The sequence below is a fragment of the Stegodyphus dumicola genome, chromosome 4 (assembly GCF_044657685.1).
Source record: "Stegodyphus dumicola isolate Sdum_Otavi_A_Nest chromosome 4, ASM4465768v1".
Taxonomy (NCBI): domain Eukaryota; kingdom Metazoa; phylum Arthropoda; class Arachnida; order Araneae; family Eresidae; genus Stegodyphus; species Stegodyphus dumicola.
The window spans coordinates 108262993-108285175 of NC_140771.1; the positions used below are offsets into that span (position 1 = coordinate 108262993).

At 33.9% G+C, this 22183-nt stretch overlaps 1 protein-coding gene across 2 annotated transcripts in view; it reads left to right on the top strand.

The window, feature by feature from the left end:
* Sgf11 (SAGA associated factor 11kDa) overlaps positions 1–22183 on the top strand; it is a 110175-nt gene that overhangs the window by 70109 nt on the left and 17883 nt on the right. For both annotated transcript variants that reach the window (XM_085815326.1, XM_035370860.2), the window contains 3 exons: positions 2652–2717; positions 3037–3062; positions 4511–4620. In XM_085815326.1, the coding sequence (XP_085671452.1) occupies positions 2652–2717; positions 3037–3062; positions 4511–4620 (202 nt within the window). The remainder of the gene's footprint in view (positions 1–2651; positions 2718–3036; positions 3063–4510; positions 4621–22183) is intronic.

The following is a 22183-nucleotide window of genomic DNA, read 5'->3' on the forward strand; positions in this document are numbered from 1 at the left end:
AATGCTATAATGAATAAATATCATTACTTTTTCAATGAGTGTGTAGTGAAAAGGAATATTTCTTGTAACATACTTGTCTAAAAAGCTTTATTGCTTAAGTATTATATTAAATCTGTGCTTGTACTCTCATGTAAAGTAGATGTGAGGTATTGATAAAAATCTTCTTTAAATCTTCTTCAGTGAGGTATGGATAAAATCTTCCATCTTTCAAGAATGGATGTAAAATTTTTGATAAACATTGGCATCAAAAGGACAATGATTCATTACTCTTCAGCAGCTGCATTGCACATCCTCATATTGGGAGAGATCTGAAATCTGCAAAAATTGAATTTCTTTCAATGTTATCTCAGTTTTACAAACTAAGAGTAATTCAGAGCTTCAAAAGGCATTATTGTAGAGGAGTGATGAATGAAATTTTGATTGATTAAAAAACTAAAATGCTTGGTGTTATAGATATGTTATTTGTTCTCTGTCTTTTGGATGAAGTTTGGAGATCGGTGATTTGTAGTAGATTTTGTGAAAAATCTTTTCAAACATCTCATGACATTGACAAAACATCACAAATCACCTTTTTATTCACATATTCAAATGATTAATATGAAATATTTTTCATAAAATGGTAAAACAGATGAGTATTCTAGAAAATTTCATTTTGGGGGGATGTTGAAATTGATAACATGATGATGAGAACCCATTCCCACTTCACACTGTTGCCCCTTCATTCTGGGGGGGGGGGGAATTAAACATTTAGTATGGCAGTATTTGTCATCAGTCCATTCTTTTTCAAAGGCATATATCCTACAGGATCTGCAGGAATGTTCTGACATTGGCCGATATAGGATTTTTTTTTTTTTTTTATCAAATCTCATTGTTTCCATTGTGTATGTACGAACAACACTTTTTTTTTGACAAGATGTCATGCTTTCTCACATTACAACATTAGTGAAGCAGCTGGCAAACATACGTTTAAAAAAAGCATTAACTGTCATCATTTTCCAACAAACTGGCTGTCTCAGTCACCTGACTTAAAAACCTTGTGATTTTTGGTTTTCAGTGGCATCTAAAAAATAACTGTGTACATTAGGAACTTGGCTGACTTGAAAGTGCACTTTATGCACCTCATCACATCATCACCACTGATACACTCTGGTTTGTCATGGAACATACTGTTTGGGGCTTTTGACTTTTAGCAGAATGGAGTGAATGCATGTTGAACCTTTCTTGCCTCATTTGTTAGTGCTTGTTTAATGATTTCATTTTCATGATTATTCCATGTATTTTTAAATCATGTATTGTTAATTAAATTGTCATTTCCCTCATCTGACATTGTTGCTGTTTGGTTATCTACATTCCTCTATTTGACCAGTACCGTGCCATTGTTGTTGCATTTTGGATGTATTATTTTTCTTTTGCCAAGCAGTGTTTTATGCTTCTTATATATTCAAGTTATTCTCAACAACACTTCTTACTTTGCAGCATTTTGAAACTGGAAGTTTAATTATAACCTTTTATTCCCTGGAACAAATGGGAAAGTTCTGGAAGAACTATTGCACTTTAAAATTCTCCTGTAGTCTTTCTCTGAAGATCATCTTAATAAAGAAACCTCTAACCCCCAAATTCTAATGAATCAATCACATTTAAAGTTTGAAATTGAACCTTCCATGTATATTAGGAAAGGTCATATTTTTATTATGTTAAAATTTGCATTTGGTTGAGTTATTAATTTCTTTTCTCAAAATAGTGTTGTTTCATAATTTGTGTAGGGAAAGATAATTTTTAACATCTGTGTTTATGTAGATACATATATATAAAAATGTGTATTTCGACATTCCACAAACATATCTTGAAAACTCTTTGAATTTTTTTTTTTCATTTTCTTTTTTTGAAGAATGGTATGTGTGTACAATTCTTCTTGGAGAAAGTTTTAGTATTGCAGATTATACATATTCATGTTTTGCATTAGAGGTAATTGTGTGGAACATCCAACTGCTTAGCCAGTATAGTGATGCTGACTGCTGTGCCAGTGGGCCCGTGTTCGAATTTCGGAGAAGACATCAGAGAGTGCTCAAAATACACAGCTAGCTGTAAGTCATCTTGAGAGATTGGTGGTTGGGAAAGAGGTGTGGGAGGCCCTTGGATCACCTCCAGGAGTGTTCTCCCTCAAAATTAGGGCTGAGCTACCCAGCCAATGTGATGAGACTATAACTGTTGATAAATAATGAAATTCCTGCATACCATACACAGATACCTGTACTTAAGGTGAACATCCATTTTAAAATTTTACATTGAATATTAAAATTATGCTCAAGAGATAATATTTTATTTTGTTTCTTTTCATTACAAATTTAAGTTTTAGAGCATAAAATGAGAATTCCCTTCCCATTTGAAAATTGTGGTTAAAAGATTTACATATAACGAGTTAAAATTGTTTTGGGTTTAGTTGTACGAAACCTGCTAATTATGTATGCAGTTTATTTGAAATAATGATCATCTATCATTGTTCAAAGATTGTAAAAATAAAATATTTCATAGAATGAAAATAAAAAAGAAATTTCATAAAATGAAATTATAGCAAAGCAAAGAAATGACCTTGTGAATATTATCTTTTGAATGATCATTTAATGAGCAAATTCTGTAGTGTTTTTGTATAGTTGCAGGGAGTTCTTTAACTGAGCAGTCATCTGATTCTGCTGTGCCCTTTGAAAATAAATCTTTAGGTAAGATTTTTCAAATTGTAGTTTAAACATATAAAATCTTTTTCCATAATTGAAGGCTTTTGATGAAGTTGTTCTCTTACTATTAAGTTGTTTAACCGTTTTATTTTTCTTATTTCATAATTTTCTTTTTAATGTAGTTTTATGTATGATTTTTTTAAAACTAGTTTTATCGTGGTTGATTTACATATGTAAATTTTCTGTCATTACATGAATAACATTTAAGCAGTTTTAAACTACTTTTATTGTAGTGTACCCACATTTTCTTGTTCTTGATTTAGTTGTTCGTTTTTCATAATTCTTTTTAACTCATTTTTTGCAGAAGAAAGAAAGGAGTATTTTAATCGGGTGAGTATTTTTAATATCAATGACCTTAACATTATGATTTTACATTAGTGAAGATTTCTTTTCCATTTAGTTTGTCAATATAATCATGTTTATGCAATTAATTTATAATATCTGTGTGTTTTAAAATTGTTGTAGTTAAAAATGCTTTTTGAAAATCATAACATAATATTTTTCAGGTAACTTTCAAATTTCTTTTTCTGATTTTAACAGTGTTGGCCAATTTCTGTGCACATATTGACATCAAGGGCCATACAGTTTGCTTTGTTTAGGAAATTTAAGGAATGTACCAATATTTAAGAGTAATATTTATAAATTATTTAAAAAGTTTTTCTTGTATTTATTTCAAATTATCTTTATAAACAATTACTGCAGATATGACAACACTGATAGCAATTAAAATTTTATTTTGAACACTCATTTCAATAAAATATTTGTGCTCTTAAATTTCAAGGCTTAAAATGTTCATGAAAAATGTTCATGTTCAAAAACATGTTCATGAAAATATTGAGTTTGATCATGCAGAGAACGTTTTCTTCAGTATTAATTTGTAAAGGTAGTATTTTCCAAAATGTCTCCTGAAGATGCTCTTTAGATGGCTTAAAATATGAAAATGTAAGCATATTTGAAAACAGTAATAAATTTCACTAACTTAAAATATCATTTCTTAATCTTAATAGGAATAATTTCCTGTAAGTAAGATTTGTTAAAGTATTATTATTTCATTAGCAAATTGATATCATTTCTTTCAAGCTTAAATATCGTGCTTATTTTAAGAAGTTGGGTCTTATTTTGGTAATTTCATTTTGACCATGAAAGTTGGCTGGGATGCCACAAAACTTGCATCACTGATTTGAGTGGAAGTCCAGAAGAAGAAAGAAATATATATTTATTTCATTAGATACTCAACAGATAAAATTTATGGATATAGCATGTTAAAAACAAAGAAATATGTGCTCAAACTTGTGCCAGTTCCAGCATTTTCTGTTACAGTTTTTCAGGTTGCATTACTGTTGTTTGTCCTTTTTCAAATAAAATCCATATCATGTCCATTATTGCACACTTTTTTTAATACCAGGATCCCATAAGATTGAAAATACTTCACTGAATGCTATTTCATAGAACACATATTCAAAATTTTCATCATTAAATATAAAAGAAAGAGAGAATGGGGTGAAACAAAGAAATAATTGTTAACTCACATCCTTAATTACAAAAAGTAAACTGGGTTATTAAGGATTAATTAAGCTTACATTAAACAAAAGAGAAGATCTTATGAGTATGTTGTGATCTCGCACTTATCCCTTATCAGTGCTAAAGCTTAGTGTTTGGCGGAAACATTTGTTTGTTGAAAATTACATGAATACCAAAAAGTCATATACCTTTTTATCGCTTTTTAAAAGAACTTTAAAAATGTTGTTTTCATGCAAAGAAATAACTTTTATTTTCAGGTGTGTGGTGTATTTTCTGCACGTACGAAGAAAATGTGCACGAAGTCTCCTAAATGTCCACAGCATACAACTGAACAAAAACTGGCAGTTCGTTCTAAGCTTTTGGGACAGTATGTTTATGATAACTTTCTAATAATAATATTTTGCTATAAAATATGTAAAGTGAAACCTTTTTTTATATAAGTTGAATTTTATTCTGGATTAAAAAAAGGATTTTACAGTCAAAAGTCGTTAATCCGGACTCGTCGGGACTTCGGCGATTCCGGATTATCGATTTTTCCGGATTATCGATTTTTCCGGATTATAGATCATAAGTTTAAATCTGGTAAAATGGCATGCAGAAATTATAAAATTAAAAATATGAAACCGTAATTTACGAAATAAAGAACAATTATGATCTAAAGGGTATCAAAATTTACAAAAAAAAAGCTTAATATTTATTTGTTTACTTTATTAAACATTTCTTTCAATGTAAGTTGTTTAAGCTGCTTCATTTTTTATGTGATAATACATTCACTTTAATTCTATAAACAGACATAATTTCTTGTTCAGTTACAAAGTTCCGCTGTTCAAGTCCTATAATTGCTGTGTCGAGTATACCGACTAATTTGTCAATCGAAGTCAATCGAAATTTTTTCGTTTTCAATAACCTCTGTCACTTTCTTCGCTATCGGAAGCGAATTATAATGACGAGGCATTTGATTTAAATCATATCAAAGACGGAGTACATCGAGATGAAATACTACATTGAGTAAGCAATTATAAGCCAAATAAAATAAAAACATCTGCCCTTAAGATAAGGATAGTGCTGACAAATCAACTTCCAATTCATTGCACGCCCCCGCGTTAAAGATAAACAAAGTTTAGATAAACAAACAAACGTTAAAGTTTAGATAAACAAAGGATATGCCTTTATCGATTTTTTGCAGCAATTCCACTTTTTGTTTAATGGACTCCGAAAGATACTTTCGCTTTGTATATCCTTTACATATTAGTAAATATATATCGGAAATTCTGTTTGACATAATCGAAAGTTCAAGCTTACTTTTATAAAATTGCTCTAACAGTCTGCAAAAAATAATAATCCGGATCCAATTCGAAGATTAAGGAACAACGCAATCTGCAACATTAACTGAAATAGATAATTAGATAATTTTAGCTTAGCTTATCCCATCCGTTATACATTAAACGAGCATTCGTAAACATATTTTGCGCACGCGCACACGCAAATTCGCAGCGGTAAAGGTCTTACGCGCATGCGTCAAAGCGACGCATGCGCAGAAAGTTTGTAGCTTTGAGGTCCGGATTATGGGTGTCCGAATTAACGACTTTTGACTGTATATTAATGCACTTCAGCCTGAGCACCATTAGTTGCTCAGAGAAAATCAAGTCTGTTCTCTTGACATTATTAATCATTTGAGAAGTCACAATAGTTGCTTTTGTGGTGATTTGATTTTTTTCAATTCTTCGATGCTGTGAATCTTTGCAGCTTGGTTCTTCACATATTCCCAGCAAAGAAGGTCCAGTAATTTGATGTTTGGAAAACACAGTGGCCACAGAATTGATCAAACTGTACTAATCCAACAATCTGGGAACATTTCATCAAGGAAATCTCATGCATATGTAGCTCATTGACAGAGATTTTATCCTGTTGGAAAAAAAGTTTGGCTGCATTTCTTCTAGTTGCAATACGGCAAACAAATCCAGTATATCAAAATTAATGCTCAAATTAATTCATTGCTCAAAGAAAAAGTAGGAAACAATCACTTGGTTATGAGTTAGTGCACATCAAACGTTAATTTTAGGGCTACCTCGCTCAATTTCCTTTATACAGTACATGTTTTCTGATTCTGAAATCCTGTATTTAAGTTGATTAACCTCTTCCAAAATGTGAAATATTGTTTTGTCTTTTAATATAATTTTCTGAAAAACTGATCAGCATTATTTATACAGTCAAAAATGTCTACCGAATTTTCCTTACTTGATCATTAGTTTTGATTTGCTGACAAATCTGCAATTTATGCACAGTGAGTTTCAACCATTCTAGAACAATTTTATGAACAGTCAACCGGCATAGAGAATGAATTCAATGGGACTCTACACAAACACATCTCAAATATCAGAAACATTTTCATGACTGATTCTTGATCTACCTGCATTTATGCAAAACATGTCTGGTCTCTTGAAACTCTTTTAACCATCTTTTAATTGATTGTTTCATTGGTGGAAGCTTATAAATTCATGTTAGAACCACCTCTGAACAGTTTTTAGATATTTTGTTTCCTATAACCAGAGAATGCACATGGCTTTTTCTTTGCAGGATGCCATTTTATCTGTAAACCAAAAGGTTTCCTGTTGCTATTCCAATTAGAATAAATGAAATTCCTTGACAAAAGATTATATCACTATAAAACATTTCCAGTTCATTAAAATGTTTCAGTTTTATTTTGTTAGCTGGTGATTAAAGTATGGACACGCTATATAAATAATGTGTACTTCTTTAAAAGTGTTTTCGTCTGATAAAATATATACACATCATTTGGACAGATAAAATTTTATGGGAATAATTGTAATGATTTTGAAATTGGAAACATATAGCTTAGTTTCCCTTTTTTTGTCACCATTATATTATGTTCATGTTAGTGGATCATTCATTATCTTTGCCACATAGCAAGTGTTACCATTCCAGGAGAAGGTATTTTATTAATTGTGACTTGACAAATTATGAGTTTTCTGAAATGTCATCATTTGAATTCCATAAAATTTTTAGTGAATTTTTTTGGGCTGCATTTTCTAATATTTCATTCTTTGATAATGCATACACTTGCTATCATTTATAATATATCTTATTGATATTTTGTATAAATATTTAATAATCTAAATTAAAGTTGCCAACTCTCCTGATGTTAGTGAAAGACTCCCAATTTGCAACCATACTCCCGTCAACCTGATTCACAACATATTTCTCTCAACTTTCTCTTATTCTTTAAATTTTTCACAATTTTCATATAGCTTGGCTTTATTATTTGTACCCAAGAAAGTGACTTTTTTCATCTGAAATCACTTGTTATTTCTCTTGATTGCATATAAAAGAAAACCAAAGTCTTTTCATTAGTGAGGTATGGGATGTTTCTACTTTGTTTTTTAAAATCTGAAACATGTGTCCGAAAGTGTCGTGTGCCAATTTTCCAACAAGACTCGAGCATCTGGCATATCTTAGCCCATGAGTACAATGCAAGATCAAGTTTGTTATTTTGTTCATCTCACCAGTGAGTGGTGTGCGTTTTACGTGCTTCCAAGAAAGAGTTTAAGAAATTGCGTTATTTTCTCTTAGTAATGTCTGTGAAATAGGTAAAATACTCACGTACTTTTCAAAAATTATTCACAAATGACTTTCCTTCTATTGTTTCATCAAGGAAACGTTCATTTGCAGTGTGTACCTTTGTCGTTGCAGTTTTTTGATTTTGGTGGAAGGGCTGATGTTCAAGAACATGTGCATATACAAAGACAGCGTGAGTTGTATAGAAAAAAAAAAAAAAGCATTTTTCTGTGGAAACAAAGGAAATTCATTATTAAAAATATTTTTTCTTACTATATATTTTTATTATTAAAAAAATCTTTTTGTCACTGAGAAAGTTCTGATTTCTTAAAATATCTCCTGATTTTTGAATGCCATAGGCTGACAAGTATGCTAAACATAGTTTGTAAAAAATGCTTCAAATGCAAGGTTTTATACATTGACTTCCAAAAGTTTAGCATTCAGTGGTAAAATCAAGAAAAAGTAAAAGTAAAGCTTTGGTTAACACATATGAATGTAGCAAATGTGTTTATGCTTGAAATGAAACCAACATTATGTACAAAGATTTTTGTAAATTATAATATGATGTCACATTTATGTCTTTAACAAATTGATTTTTAAATTCCTTTAAAGAACAAACAGACAAACTTATATTAATACAGTAGATGACAACCCTGAACCTTCAAATATCACTTTACTGGGATTGTGTTTCAGTGAGGTGATTATTCAATGCAGATTCTGATAATGGCCATTCCTTCAATAGGACAGTTTACAGCTATCTGAGACTAGTTAAAGGAGGTAAACTTCCAGAGACAGCATTCCCAAGGGCATTTGAAAAATTTTCAGTAGGATTAAGGTTGTTGGAATCTATCGGCTACTTCATATAAGAAATGCTAATCATTCTTCAAGTACTCATTAACCTTTTCTCAACGGTGCATTGTTGTTTAAGACGCTCGTGCGGGACGAGAGAGAATCGAAGGCAGTCACCGTACAGGACAAGGGTTTTGCATCGCTAAGCCTAATTTTATAACAAAAATCAGAAAAACAAAAGTTTCGCTTCTAGCATTGTAATTTTTGGTACCATTTTAGATCATTGCTTGACCTCTTATATATGTTAAAATTAGCCCTTAAAACATTTTTTTCTTTATTTTACATGAAAATATACTTAAAAAATTGCTCATCTTCTAAAATAATTTTCAGAAGCGCTATTCAAATTATTCCAATGTTTTAATTGATAAAATCCATCAATAAAGTTTAAAATTAATAAAAAGAACACAATAAAGACTATTTACAATAAGAAGTAACAAAATTAAAAATGAAAACGAGTGTGGTAAATCTCTAAGCACAGAGAAGTATCACTTTGTAACTCTTAGAAAAAATATCACTTTTTAACTCTTTAGAAAATGAATCAGTACTCTCATTTGCATTTGTAAATGGCTCACTAACCATACTAGGGTATTCTTCCTCTGATAAATAGCACCTTCCCGCCATAATAGACTGGAGGTGAGGCTTTCCTAAATAAAAAAGAAGGAACGGAAATATATCTGAAGGCAATGCAAAACGTAAAAAAACTCCGCACAATAACCCTAAAAGACCATACATAGTAGAGGGAAAAAATAGAATAAAAAAAGGAATTGGATATAAATCAGATACAAGAATGTTTTCATTAGCACACAGCGATTTAAAGAGCCCACCTCTGTTTACGCTTTCCCTCCGCCCCCCCCCTCGAACAGCTGATGAGTAAAATACCAAAGTCAAGCAGAATATCAAATTCAAGGTCAGAACCTAAAACTGTGTTCATTTCAAAAGTAATGGACACAGGATGCCATCTAGTGGCCTTCAGAAAAACGTTCCTCCTTAAAATGCGTATACGCATCACCCGTCCTCTGAATGCGATCTTTACTGATGCATGGATGGGACGCCCGGTTGTAAGAGACGTTCTTAGGGAAAGCGTATATGGGATGCCCGTCCTGAAAGGGTTAAAAGTATTTGCTCAATGGGGATAGGCTTTCCAAGAGGAGAAAACCAAATTCAGCTTAGAATCTCAGCATTGGGTGTAGGACTTCATGTCGATGTCATATAGCTATCACAGAACTGTCTTTAATGATGTGTAGCCCAGTGTATTATTTGATTGAAATTTCATCCCCCACCATGTTGCTGCCATTTTTGAGTGCAGGTATGTTAATTGAAGTTCTGAGCTTGATTCTGTCTCATTCTCTCCAGACCCATACAAGCTCAGATAAAAGTTTCTGATAATATCTGATAATTAAGACACAATAACACGCCGAATAAATACTAATTCAGAAGTCAAACAACAAAAATCAGCGTTATACCTACAAAATTTTCACAGGACTAGTTTCGATGGTTTTACCGAACCATCATCTTCAGCTGCAAAACCGCAAATGAACAAGATAGGAAATAATGATTAGATAAGATAAGAAAGCCTGAACAAGAATAAGCAAGTGGCGCCATCTGTTGGCGAAACCAGAACTAAAACATAATTTCTCTAAAAGCCGAAGGCAAGGATTGGAATTAGGATCGTTAACTAGAACAGAAAGATTTTTATGAATGTGAAATGCCTCTAGAAAATCCAGTTCTCCAATGGAAGATGTTTTTTGAATAATTTTGGCAGCAGAAAAATTGAAAGTGTGATTTTCGGACCAGCAATGTTGAGCAACAGAAGACTTCTGCGTTTCCTTTTTTCTAACATATGCCTCATGTTCTTTGACGCGAAATTTTAAGGCTCTCTTAGTTTGGCCAATGTAAATTAAACCACACTGGCAAGGAATCCTATAAATACCCCAGGAATTCATATCCGGAATGGGGTCCTTGAGTATAGAAGTTGGAATTTTATTAATGGGAGAATAAACAACCCGAAAGTTAAATTTCTGCAAAATATGTGCAACTTTATAGCTAATTGATGGAAAGAAGGGAATGACAACAGAATTTTTATAATCTCCTAAAATAAGAGTGTGGCTTTTAGTGTGTTCAGATGAGAATTTTTTAACTGCTTGATTAATAATGTTGGGTGAAAAGCCCCTGTCAATGGCTATTGCTTTTAAATAATTTAGTTCTTCATCAAGGGCTAGTTTGGAGGAGCAAACTTGAAGAGCACGGAAAACATAGGAATAAAATGAAGCTAACTTTTGTTTAGTCGGATGACATGATTTAAAGTGTGGTGGAAGGCAAACCGATGAAGGTTTACGGTAAACTGTAGTACTGAAGTTGGATGTGTTACGTGTGACCAGAATGTCGAGAAACGGAAGAGAATTGCAAGTCTCAAGTTCAAAAGTGAACTGAATAGCAGGATCAATAGAATTCATTGTTGAAAGAACTTTATTTAAATCATCTTTATTACCTTCAAACAGGGTAAAAGTATCGTCTACGTAGCGGAACCATGCCGGGAAGTTTAAAGTTTCAAACAATTTTGATTCATAATAATGCATGTAGATATCAGCCAGGATGGGACTGAGGGGGCTTCCCATGGCTAATCCCTCAGTTTGCTTGTAATATTTATTTTGGAAAACAAAATGTGTTTGTTTCAAACAGAGTTGAGTGAGAGAAATTAGCTCCTCAATTTCGATGCAAGAGAAATGAAATTCGCGAAGTCTGGTTTCTAGACATCTTAATGCACCCTCCACTGGGACATTGGTGAATAATGATTTTACATCAAAAGAAACCATGAGTAAATTACTAGGAGAAATGTTTTTAATCTTTTTTACAAACTCTATTGAATTTTTTATGGTGTAAATGTTATTGTCTAATAGAGTTGAAAATCTAGAAACTAAATATTTAGCTAAAGGATACGAGGCAGTACCTAAATTTGATACAATAGGGCGGAAAGGAATACCACTTTTATGAATTTTGGGAAGAGCATATAATCTGGCACAATTCGCAACAGATGGGATAAGCGAATGTTTTAAGTTGCTTGAAATGATTTGCGAAGATTTGATCGCAGTTTTTATTTTGGATAAGTCCGAAGGTGAAGGATCTTTAGGGATCGGATTATATGGTCCTTCGTTTAAGAGTTTAGTGACACCATCGATGTAAGTGTTCTTATCCATGACGACTATCTGGCCACCTTTGTCGGCCTTTGAAATGATAATATCCGGGTTAGAATGAATTTCGCGCATTGTAGCTCTTTCTCTCGCAGTTAGATTTGGTTTGAAAGGTTTATTGTTGAATTTCACATTATGAGCGATAAGATGCCTAATCATTTCTTTCTGTGAATCTGAAACTTTACTGAACTTGAAAGCTTTTTCGATAGGAGCCAAAATCTTTGGAATCGAGGGTTTACAGGTTTGTGAGAAGTTAAAATTATATTTTAGAATTCTCTCTTGTTCTTCTGAAAGACTAACATTAGAAATATTAACTATTGGCTTGATGTTTACAATGGGAAGATTTTTTGAACTACTTGAACTGGAAGACTGTAAAAGAAGTTTTTCGAATTTAACTGCAAGGGTGTTTTTATGACGGTTAACTGCATTCTCCGTTCTAGACCAAGACTTTTGTTCAAGGGCAGTGAATTTTGGATATGATTTAGCGAGTTCCAGATGGAGCTTATAGAGTTCATGTTCAATTTTGGACAATTGTTGACGTGTATCCCTTATCACGGACCGAAGTAAGGCAAGCTTGCAATTTAACAGAATTCTTGAAACGCAACTCGAAGGTTTTTGATTAGATTTGATTTGAATAAAATTGGGGATCAATTTTTTACATTTACATTTAAGTAAAAAGTCAAGATGATTCAGGAATTTTTGCCGTTTCAGGCGTAATTTAGTGAAACGATTAACGGATGAAGGCATGATAAACAATGCAGAAAATCAAACTAAATTAACTGAGCAATAATAATGTACACACGAAACAGCAGAAAAATCCCTCAGTGAAATGAATAGAAAACAAAACGTTTGTAAGCAAAATGCATGAAATCAGACAGGCAAAGCACAATATCCAAATGTACAAAACATAAACATAAATTGAAAAGTGCAAAAATGTACTCACCGAAACTCCTACAATCACAAAATGGCGGCCACACCACGTGCAAAAAAGAAAGCAAAATGTAAGCCTGTTTGGGGCTTCTATAATTAAGACACAATAACACGCCGAATAAATACTAATTCAGAAGTCAAACAACAAAAATCAGCGTTATACCTACAAAATTTTCACAGGACTAGTTTCGATGGTTTTACCGAACCATCATCTTCAGCTGCAAAACCGCAAATGAACAAGATAGGAAATAATGATTAGATAAGATAAGAAAGCCTGAACAAGAATAAGCAAGTGGCGCCATCTGTTGGCGAAACCAGAACTAAAACATAATTTCTCTAAAAGCCGAAGGCAAATTTGGATTGGAATTAGGATCGTTAACTAGAACAGAAAGATTTTTATGAATGTGAAATGCCTCTAGAAAATCCAGTTCTCCAATGGAAGATGTTTTTTGAATAATTTTGGCAGCAGAAAAATTGAAAGTGTGATTTTCGGACCAGCAATGTTGAGCAACAGAAGACTTCTGCGTTTCCTTTTTTCTAACATATGCCTCATGTTCTTTGACGCGAAATTTTAAGGCTCTCTTAGTTTGGCCAATGTAAATTAAACCACACTGGCAAGGAATCCTATAAATACCCCAGGAATTCATATCCGGAATGGGGTCCTTGAGTATAGAAGTTGGAATTTTATTAATGGGAGAATAAACAACCCGAAAGTTAAATTTCTGCAAAATATGTGCAACTTTATAGCTAATAATTAGCTATAAAGTTGCACATATTTTGCTAATAATTAGCTATATAGTTGCTAATAATTAGCTATATAGTTGCACATATTTTGCTAATAATTAGCTATATAGTTGCTAATAATTAGCTATATAGTTGCTAATAATTAGCTATATAGTTGCACAAAATATGTGCAACTTTATAGCTAATAATTAGCTATAAAGTTGCACATATTTTGCAGAAATTTAACTTTCGGGTTGTTTATTCTCCCATTAATAAAATTCCAACTTCTATACTCAAGGACCCCATTCCGGATATGAATTCCTGGGGTATTTATAGGATTCCTTGCCAGTGTGGTTTAATTTACATTGGCCAAACTAAGAGAGCCTTAAAATTTCGCGTCAAAGAACATGAGGCATATGTTAGAAAAAAGGAAACGCAGAAGTCTTCTGTTGCTCAACATTGCTGGTCCGAAAATCACACTTTCAATTTTTCTGCTGCCAAAATTATTCAAAAAACATCTTCCATTGGAGAACTGGATTTTCTAGAGGCATTTCACATTCATAAAAATCTTTCTGTTCTAGTTAACGATCCTAATTCCAATCCAAATTTGCCTTCGGCTTTTAGAGAAATTATGTTTTAGTTCTGGTTTCGCCAACAGATGGCGCCACTTGCTTATTCTTGTTCAGGCTTTCTTATCTTATCTAATCATTATTTCCTATCTTGTTCATTTGCGGTTTTGCAGCTGAAGATGATGGTTCGGTAAAACCATCGAAACTAGTCCTGTGAAAATTTTGTAGGTATAACGCTGATTTTTGTTGTTTGACTTCTGAATTAATATCTGATAAGTTGAAATAATTCGCTAGTCCCAAGCATTTTCAAATTTATAAAAATAAAGTAAATTCTGCTAATCTGCTATATTTTTTACAGTTTAAGATAAAAGGTTATAACCATTTGTAAGTAATCATTTTTAAGAAAGGCTGTTCTAGTTTGTAATGTTATTTTTTATCAGTTTCTCCCTTTGAAATTAAAAATATAACCATTTATTTATTTTTTATATTTATTTTTTTAACTGTTTCATCAGAGAGCTCACTGTGACACTCTTGAAGAAGATAACTTCTTTGTGCATCATCTATTGTTAAATCTCGGTATTTTGACTGGATATGTTTCAGAGATCTCAGTTTATGTTTTCCAGGATTTATATCTGCCAGTTTTAAGAGTTTCACTTTAAGATCTGAAGCTCTTAAATTCTTCCATTATTTATTAATAAAACTTTTTCTTAAATAATTTTTTTAATGACCTAATTCTGTTGTAAAAATTCCATCTTCTAAAATATAGTGTAACATATTAAATAATTTTATCTATTTTTAAAGAAATATTCAAATTGTGTTTTTGTTCTAATTTATCAAAATAATTAATTCACACTCTATGCCTTTGCTATAACTTGTTTCTGTCTTACCAGGAGAAATGATACTCATTTTAATCTGGAATCTGGTATATAATATATTGATATTTTTATTATTTGTTTGAGTATTTTTCTGTATTAATTTAATAAATTCTTCCTTTTGTTAGTGAAAGAAAATCCTTTTCTTTGCCTGTTTTTTTTTATTAATTGTATGCCATTCATTCATCCTTGGTACTGTTATAATTTTATTTTTATCATTTCCAGCTCACTGGAAGTCCGAGTTGTTAGCTGCTTTTTCTAGCATGTGTCCAATTTGAGTTTATTCATCTTTATTATAACAGTCAAAAGTCTTTAATCCGGACATCCATAATCCGGACCTCAAAGCTACAAACTTTCTGTGCATGCGTCAACGAATTTTGCGTTAACGCATGCACATAATACCTTTACGCATGCGCATATGCATCTACACATGCGCATAATACGTTAACGCATGCGCGTTTAATTATGCCAAAAAGAATTTCCGGTTCTGGAGCTACCAAAGGATCCACAAAGCGAAAGCATGTTTCGATGTTCATCAAACAAAAAGTGAAATTGCTGCAAAAAAATGGATAAAGGCATATCCTTTGATTCTGTAATCATTCTGAAATATGTTTATCAATTTCACGCTGCTCTGCAGGTGGGGGGGGTACGACACGGCGCGCAATGAACTGGAAGTTGATCTGTCAGTACTATCCTTATCTTCAGGGCAGACGTTTTTATTTTATTCAGCTTATAATTCCTTACTAAATGTAGTATTTCATCTCGATGTACTTCATCTTTGATATGATTTAAATCAAAGTCCTTGTCATTATAAATATCACAAATACACATCAAATAGTTTCTGGTTGCAATTTTCTAGTTTCGACTATGCGTAATGTATGGTTTATGCATGCGCGCGTTAAAAGAAATGTTTAATAAAGTAAACAAATAAATATAAAGCTTTTTTTTTCGTAAATTTTGATATTCTTTAGATCATAATTGCTCTTTATTTCATAAATTACGGTTTCATATTTTTAATTTTATAATTTCTGCATGCCATCTTACCAGATTTAAACTTCGTCGGATTAAAGACTTTTGACTGTATTATTATTATTATCATCATCATCAGAGATGATTATGCACTGAATCAATGAGTTCAGAATTTTGAAGAGGATTTTAAAAGATTTTTCGGCAACTCAACTATTGAAAGTCTGTGATAGCTGAGCCATTTAATAAATAGTTTATTAGCTTTTTCTTGATTTTTTATAAATTTAATATTTTTTATTATATTTCAGCATTTTTTTTTTTTTTTTTTTCCATAAAATGTTCCTCTAATTACTTCGTTTTTGAAATCTTTTAGTGTATATGAAAGAGGATCCATGATTAAAACTCCAAAAGTAGTAGCAATCTCTTTTGTCAATGATGGGTCATAACCCCTTCTAAAATAGTCTTAAATTTGAAATCCTAACAGTATCACCAATTTTGAATTTTGACTTTTTAATTTATGTAAATTCTTATAAACTATGTTATCTTTATTGGATGTTTCTGCCAGTGTCATTTTTATAGATTGATGTTATAAATTGTTGTAATATTTAATTAGTATATCTGACAGGTCTGTATATATTTTAGTTCTGTTTGCATGTAAATATTTCTGAATCTTTTCAGGCAAAGTCTTATGAATTCCCTCAACTGTAGCACATTTAATTTCTGCATTTTCTGTTATAGATCAGTTTATGTAACTCTTTAAATAATTGAATCTCTTTATTGATTAACTCTGTACCTTTATTGGTCTGAATCTTCTTAGCAATTTGTAGTTGACTATGGTAGTCGTGCCGAGACAGATAAGCATCGTTGTGTTATACCGTAGCGTAGGGTTCAGTTGCTTCACACATGTCACTGTCGATCGACGCATAAATGACACCCATTTTTTTGTTTGTTTAACAATAACTTTAATAAGTAAACAATTCTTGATTATTGTACATAAATATACAAGCATGAACAGGTAAGTCCGGCATGGTCTCCGCCGGATGAGAAAAACAATCTCTGCATCACGAAAGAAATGGCGATCCTTTCCGCCCAAAAAAACCCCGACTGTCCTGTCCGACAACCAGGGTGCAAAGTCCTCTTCGCCCCCCTCGTCTTCTTGTTCGTCCTTTCTACTTCCGTCCAACGAACCACCTGCTCCGTCGGACTAATTATTCCGCTGGCTAGGCTTTTCCATCTCCTTCTCGGGTTATGGGCATTACACGCCCCCACCAAGATGAAGATTTGCCTCTTAAAGGCTAATTTTCACAACAGGTTCAACCGAACCGTTCAGCGTTCATTAGAAATAATGTAGAGTTCATTAGATACAAAACCCAGCGTTCATCCTAAGCAATTCCGAATTCGTCAGAATCAGAGTTCAGAGGTTTATTAGTTGACAAACTTGATTTCATACAAAATGTCAAAGTTCCTGATGGCTGACATGGATACTGAAATTTTTCAGCCTCCTTACGGACCAAGTGCAGGGGGTACTTAGAAACCAAAATCTGATCAGGATACAAAAGTCTTCTTACCATGTTTTTTCGTTTAACAAATACAAATATTAGACTAAACATAACAGCATAAATACATTCTACATTAGACAAACATTTTTTTGTTTACCAACATCATTTAAACCAATTATCTCGAAAAGTATTTTAAGGCAAGAATTACAAACCTCTGAATATCTGTGGTTCCTTTTTTTTTTTTTTTTTTAATATTACTATTATTCACACCAATCGTGACAACGCATCTGCGGCTTGATGTTGTACTCCTGGATGATAAGTGATTTTTAAATTCCATCTTTGAAATGAGAGAGCCCAACGCGTTAATTTTGGACTCCTAGGTGTAATTTCAGTGAGATATTTCAAAGGATTATGGTCCGTAATGATTTCCACCGTCCCCCCGAAAATCCACTTATCAAATTTCTTGAGCCCGAATAACACTGCCCAGGCCTCCTTTTCTATGGCTGCCCAATTCTTCTGAGCCCCAGAAAATTTTTGGGATGCAAAAGCTATTGGTTTAAAATGCCCTTGTGCATCTCTCTGAGTTAGACAACAACCGACGGCCACATCTGATGCATCAGAATGCACCTGAAGTGGAAAATTAAAGTCAGGCGTGGACAGAGACGTCACCTGACACAGCATATCTTTCAACTTCTGGAAAGCCGCGTCTTCAACTTGACCCCACCGTACATTATTCGGCGCATTCTTTTTCGTCAAATCCGTCAAAGGTCCAGCTATCTCGGCATAGTTTGGGATATATGTGCGATAAAATCCCATGAGACCCAATACCGAACAAACTCCCTTTTTATTCGTGGGCCTTTCTAGCACTTTAATTGCTGCAATCTTACTAGGATCTGGGCCATCTTTGCCGTTTCCTATCTTATGTCCTAGGTAATCTATTTCCTTAGCTGCAAAATCACACTTACTGAGCCTGACAGAAAATTTTAACTGTTCCAGTATCTTAAGGATTGTTTCTAGATGCTTCAGGTGTTCTTCAAATGTGTTTGAAAAAATTATAATATCGTCTATATATGCTTGGGCGAAATCGCTGTACCGGAAAAGAACCTTATTCATTTCTCTTTGAAAGGTACCTGACGCTCCTGCCAAACCAAACGGCATGATGTTCCACTGAAACGTCCCGTTGTGAGTTGAAAACGCTGTCAGTGGTTTACTTCATTCCTCCATTCCGATTTGCCAGTATCCTCTGCGCATATCTAAACTTGATAGCCATTTTGAATGCCCAGCCACATATATTAATTCATGCATATCCTTCATAGGAAACGCCGGCACTTTAGTGATCGAATTCAACGTCCTGAAATCAACGCACATCCTGATTGTCGCGTCTTTCTTGACCACACACACAACCGGATGGGCTATGTCCGCTTCCGACGGTTCAATGAGACCCAGTTCTAGAAGTTCCTTGACTTGTTTGTCCACCTCCTTGCGATATGCCATTGGAATGCCATAACAATGAGGTTTTTTCCTGTCTGCTCCAGGCATAAGATCAATCTTATGTTGTCCTACTCTAGCAGGTTGAACATGTCTCAAAAATAACTTCTTGTACTTTCCCAACAGTAGTTTTAGATCATTAATCTGCTTGTTGTTAAGATTAGTGGTACTTAGATTATTTAACATACTTTCAAAACTACTATCCTGGTCTAAAGTAGAGGGAATATTGTCTACCTCCCCGAACTCTTCCCTGTCAAACATTACATTGATTGCATTTGACCGCACAATGAATTTCCTTATTTTATTTTGATGTACATGCTTAAGGTTCCCGTCTGCCAATTCTACTAAAAAAGAGTGTGGGTTTTTCCTTTCCTTTATCACTGCAGGACCCTGCCAACGAGCATATAACCTGTTGCTTGAATCAGGTATGAGGACTACAACCCTATCTCCTATTTCAAAAGTTTTACTCGAAGAGCGCAAATTATAATACTGCGCCATCCTACCTTGTTGGATTTCGCTCGTAAGATCAGCTTGCTCAGCAGCACGTTTTAACCGCTCCTTCAAATCTTGCAAATATTTATGAATTGGCTTCAGATCGAATTTTAATTCGTCATGCTCCCCTAACCATGTAGATTTTAAAATAGATAACGGTCCTTGTGGGGGTCTACCATACAATAGTTGGAAAGGTGATACCCCTGTAGTACTGTTAGGTATTTCCCTGTATGCCCATAATGCGTAAGGTATTTGGACATGCCAAGCTCGACCTTCCTCTCTAATAATATGGTGCAACATACGTTTCAAAGTCTGATTAAACCTTTCGACTAAACCATTTGATTGAGGGTACATGGATGTCGAAAATCTCGGACTGGATCCTAATCTTTTCTCAAATTCCCGTGTTAAGTCTGCGTTAAAATTGGTACCATTATCTGACGCTATCACATTAGGAATTGCGGTCCTGGAGAAAATCTGCAGCAACGCGTTGCAGGTAGTCTTTGCCGTCAGATTGGTTAATGGCACTGCCTCGGCCCATCTAGTATGCTGGTCCACCAAGCACAAAATATATTTATGCCCCTTCGAACTAGGAGGATCTATAGGTCCGATTATATCTACATTGACAACCTGAAAAGGTAACCCTGGTCTTGCTACTGGAGTAATTGGCGCTCTGTCCTTCACTTTCACTGGCTTTGTTAATTGACAACTTTCACATGATTCGCAAAATTCCTGGACATCTCTTTTCACGTTTTCCCAATAAAAGGAATAACGAATCCTCTCTAATGTTTTTTTAATTCCCATGTGTCCCCCAAACACTGATGCATGCGCGAGCTCTAGAATTTCATTCCTTCTGCATTTAGGAACAACTAATTGCTCTGCACTCTGTCCCAAAATCTTGTCCCGATGGAAAAGAAAACCGTCCCTCACAAAATAATTTCCTTTATCCATTTTCGCTCTTTCCCACATCTTAGATAAGTCAGTGCATTCTTTTTGTTGCTGACGAAACTCCGTTGTCTGAGATAAATTAGTTGTTTTCTCCACTAAGGGCGCTCCGACATCTGGGATAGCAGCTACGTGGCTTTGAATGTCCGTTTCTAACTTACCCTGAAGTGTTTCTGCCTCTCCCACGTTCGAGGAATCCTTCGATTCGTAGAACCAACCACTGCTACTTCCGTCTCCGTTGAACTGTTGATCTTTACAAGTGTTTTCGTCCCGTAACATATATAACACCTGTGGGGGTAATAAAACATCTTCAACTAAAGATTTCGCCACCACGCAAAGTATCTCCTGATGCACATTTGTACCCTTTCCATTAATTAGTGCTAAAGGTAATTTTACTAACTCACACCTTCTCGGCGGTCCAAAAATCCCCTTCAAATAAATTGCCGATCCGCTTCCAGATCTAAAATTTGGAATTATACTTTCCTTTACAACCGTTATCTCACTGCCAGAATCAATTAATCCAGAATCAATTACTTATCCGACCGTTTACACTAACCTGCACTCTATCCAATTTGCATAACTCCTCTTCGATTGATTGTCTAGAAATTTCCTTTCCAAAATGTCCCGCTTTGGCAACAATAACTCTGTTCTCTTGAGTTTTGTATAACCTCTCCACTATCTACTGCACTTGCTATGTTCACTTTCACAAATTTGTCCTTCGTATTTTTATTTTGAGGGCAATCACACTTAAAATGTTCTCTTGACCCGCATTTGTAACATGCGAAATTTTTCTGAGGAGAGTTTATTTTGCCTCTATTTGACACTGTTGAAGCCTGCTTCTCTGGACCAAGTTTATAGCTTTCTTTTGGCTTTACTTTAATCCTCTCTGGTGATAATCCCTCTTTAATATCATTCTCTTTCCTATAACCCTTAGCGTAAGATTTCCCCGTAGCCGAAAAAAAAACACATCGCATTTCCTCGCTAACTCCTTTGGTTTCCACCAATTTTCACCTTGCTTAATACCAATATGAGTAGCAGTTTCCATATCAAGTGTTTTCATTAATCTGTCCGCAACTACTAACTGATTGACAGTTTCCAGATCCGTCGCTCCCCTCAATTTGCAGTAATAACTCCACATAGAATTTAATCTTGTAGCAAACTGAGTAAAATTTTCATCCGGGTTCCTTCTAGCCTGTTTAAAATTTTCCAAACAAGCCTTAGGTGATGGTTCCTATTCCCGAAGTACTATGGTTTTCAAAGCCTCGTAATCCTCATACTGTTCTTCCTCTAAATAAGTTAAAAGATGCGCAGCTTTGTCTCCTAGCAAACACATTAACACCTTAGATTTTAAATTATCCGCTACTTTCTCACTCGCGAGGGCCTTTTCTAAACTGTTAAAAAAATAATTCCAGCCTTCTGACCCTGCGGGAACCCTCACCGTCAGCAATTTTATAGTTTTCACAATTTCATCCAAACTTTTAACTCTGGGACTCATTGTCGAATCCACCGGACCTTCCGAATTTAGACTCCATTTTTTCGCTTCGAGTCTTAATCTTTCTAATGCTATCCATTCGCTTTCTATGCATAACCTCCCCTCGGCTAGCTCCATATTTTCTTTCTCTTTTCTCTCAGAAATGATCGAAGTTAACAGCTCTTTAACTACATCCTCTTCGTAATTTTTACTTCCCAGAATGATATTTTTTAATTCGATCATTTTTAAATCATCCGAGACAACTTCCCCTAATTCATCGGCCAGAAGTACAAGATCAGCCTTCTTTCCTTTCATTAAATATGCCATAATGAAATATTAAAACAATATGCACGGCAATAAAATCA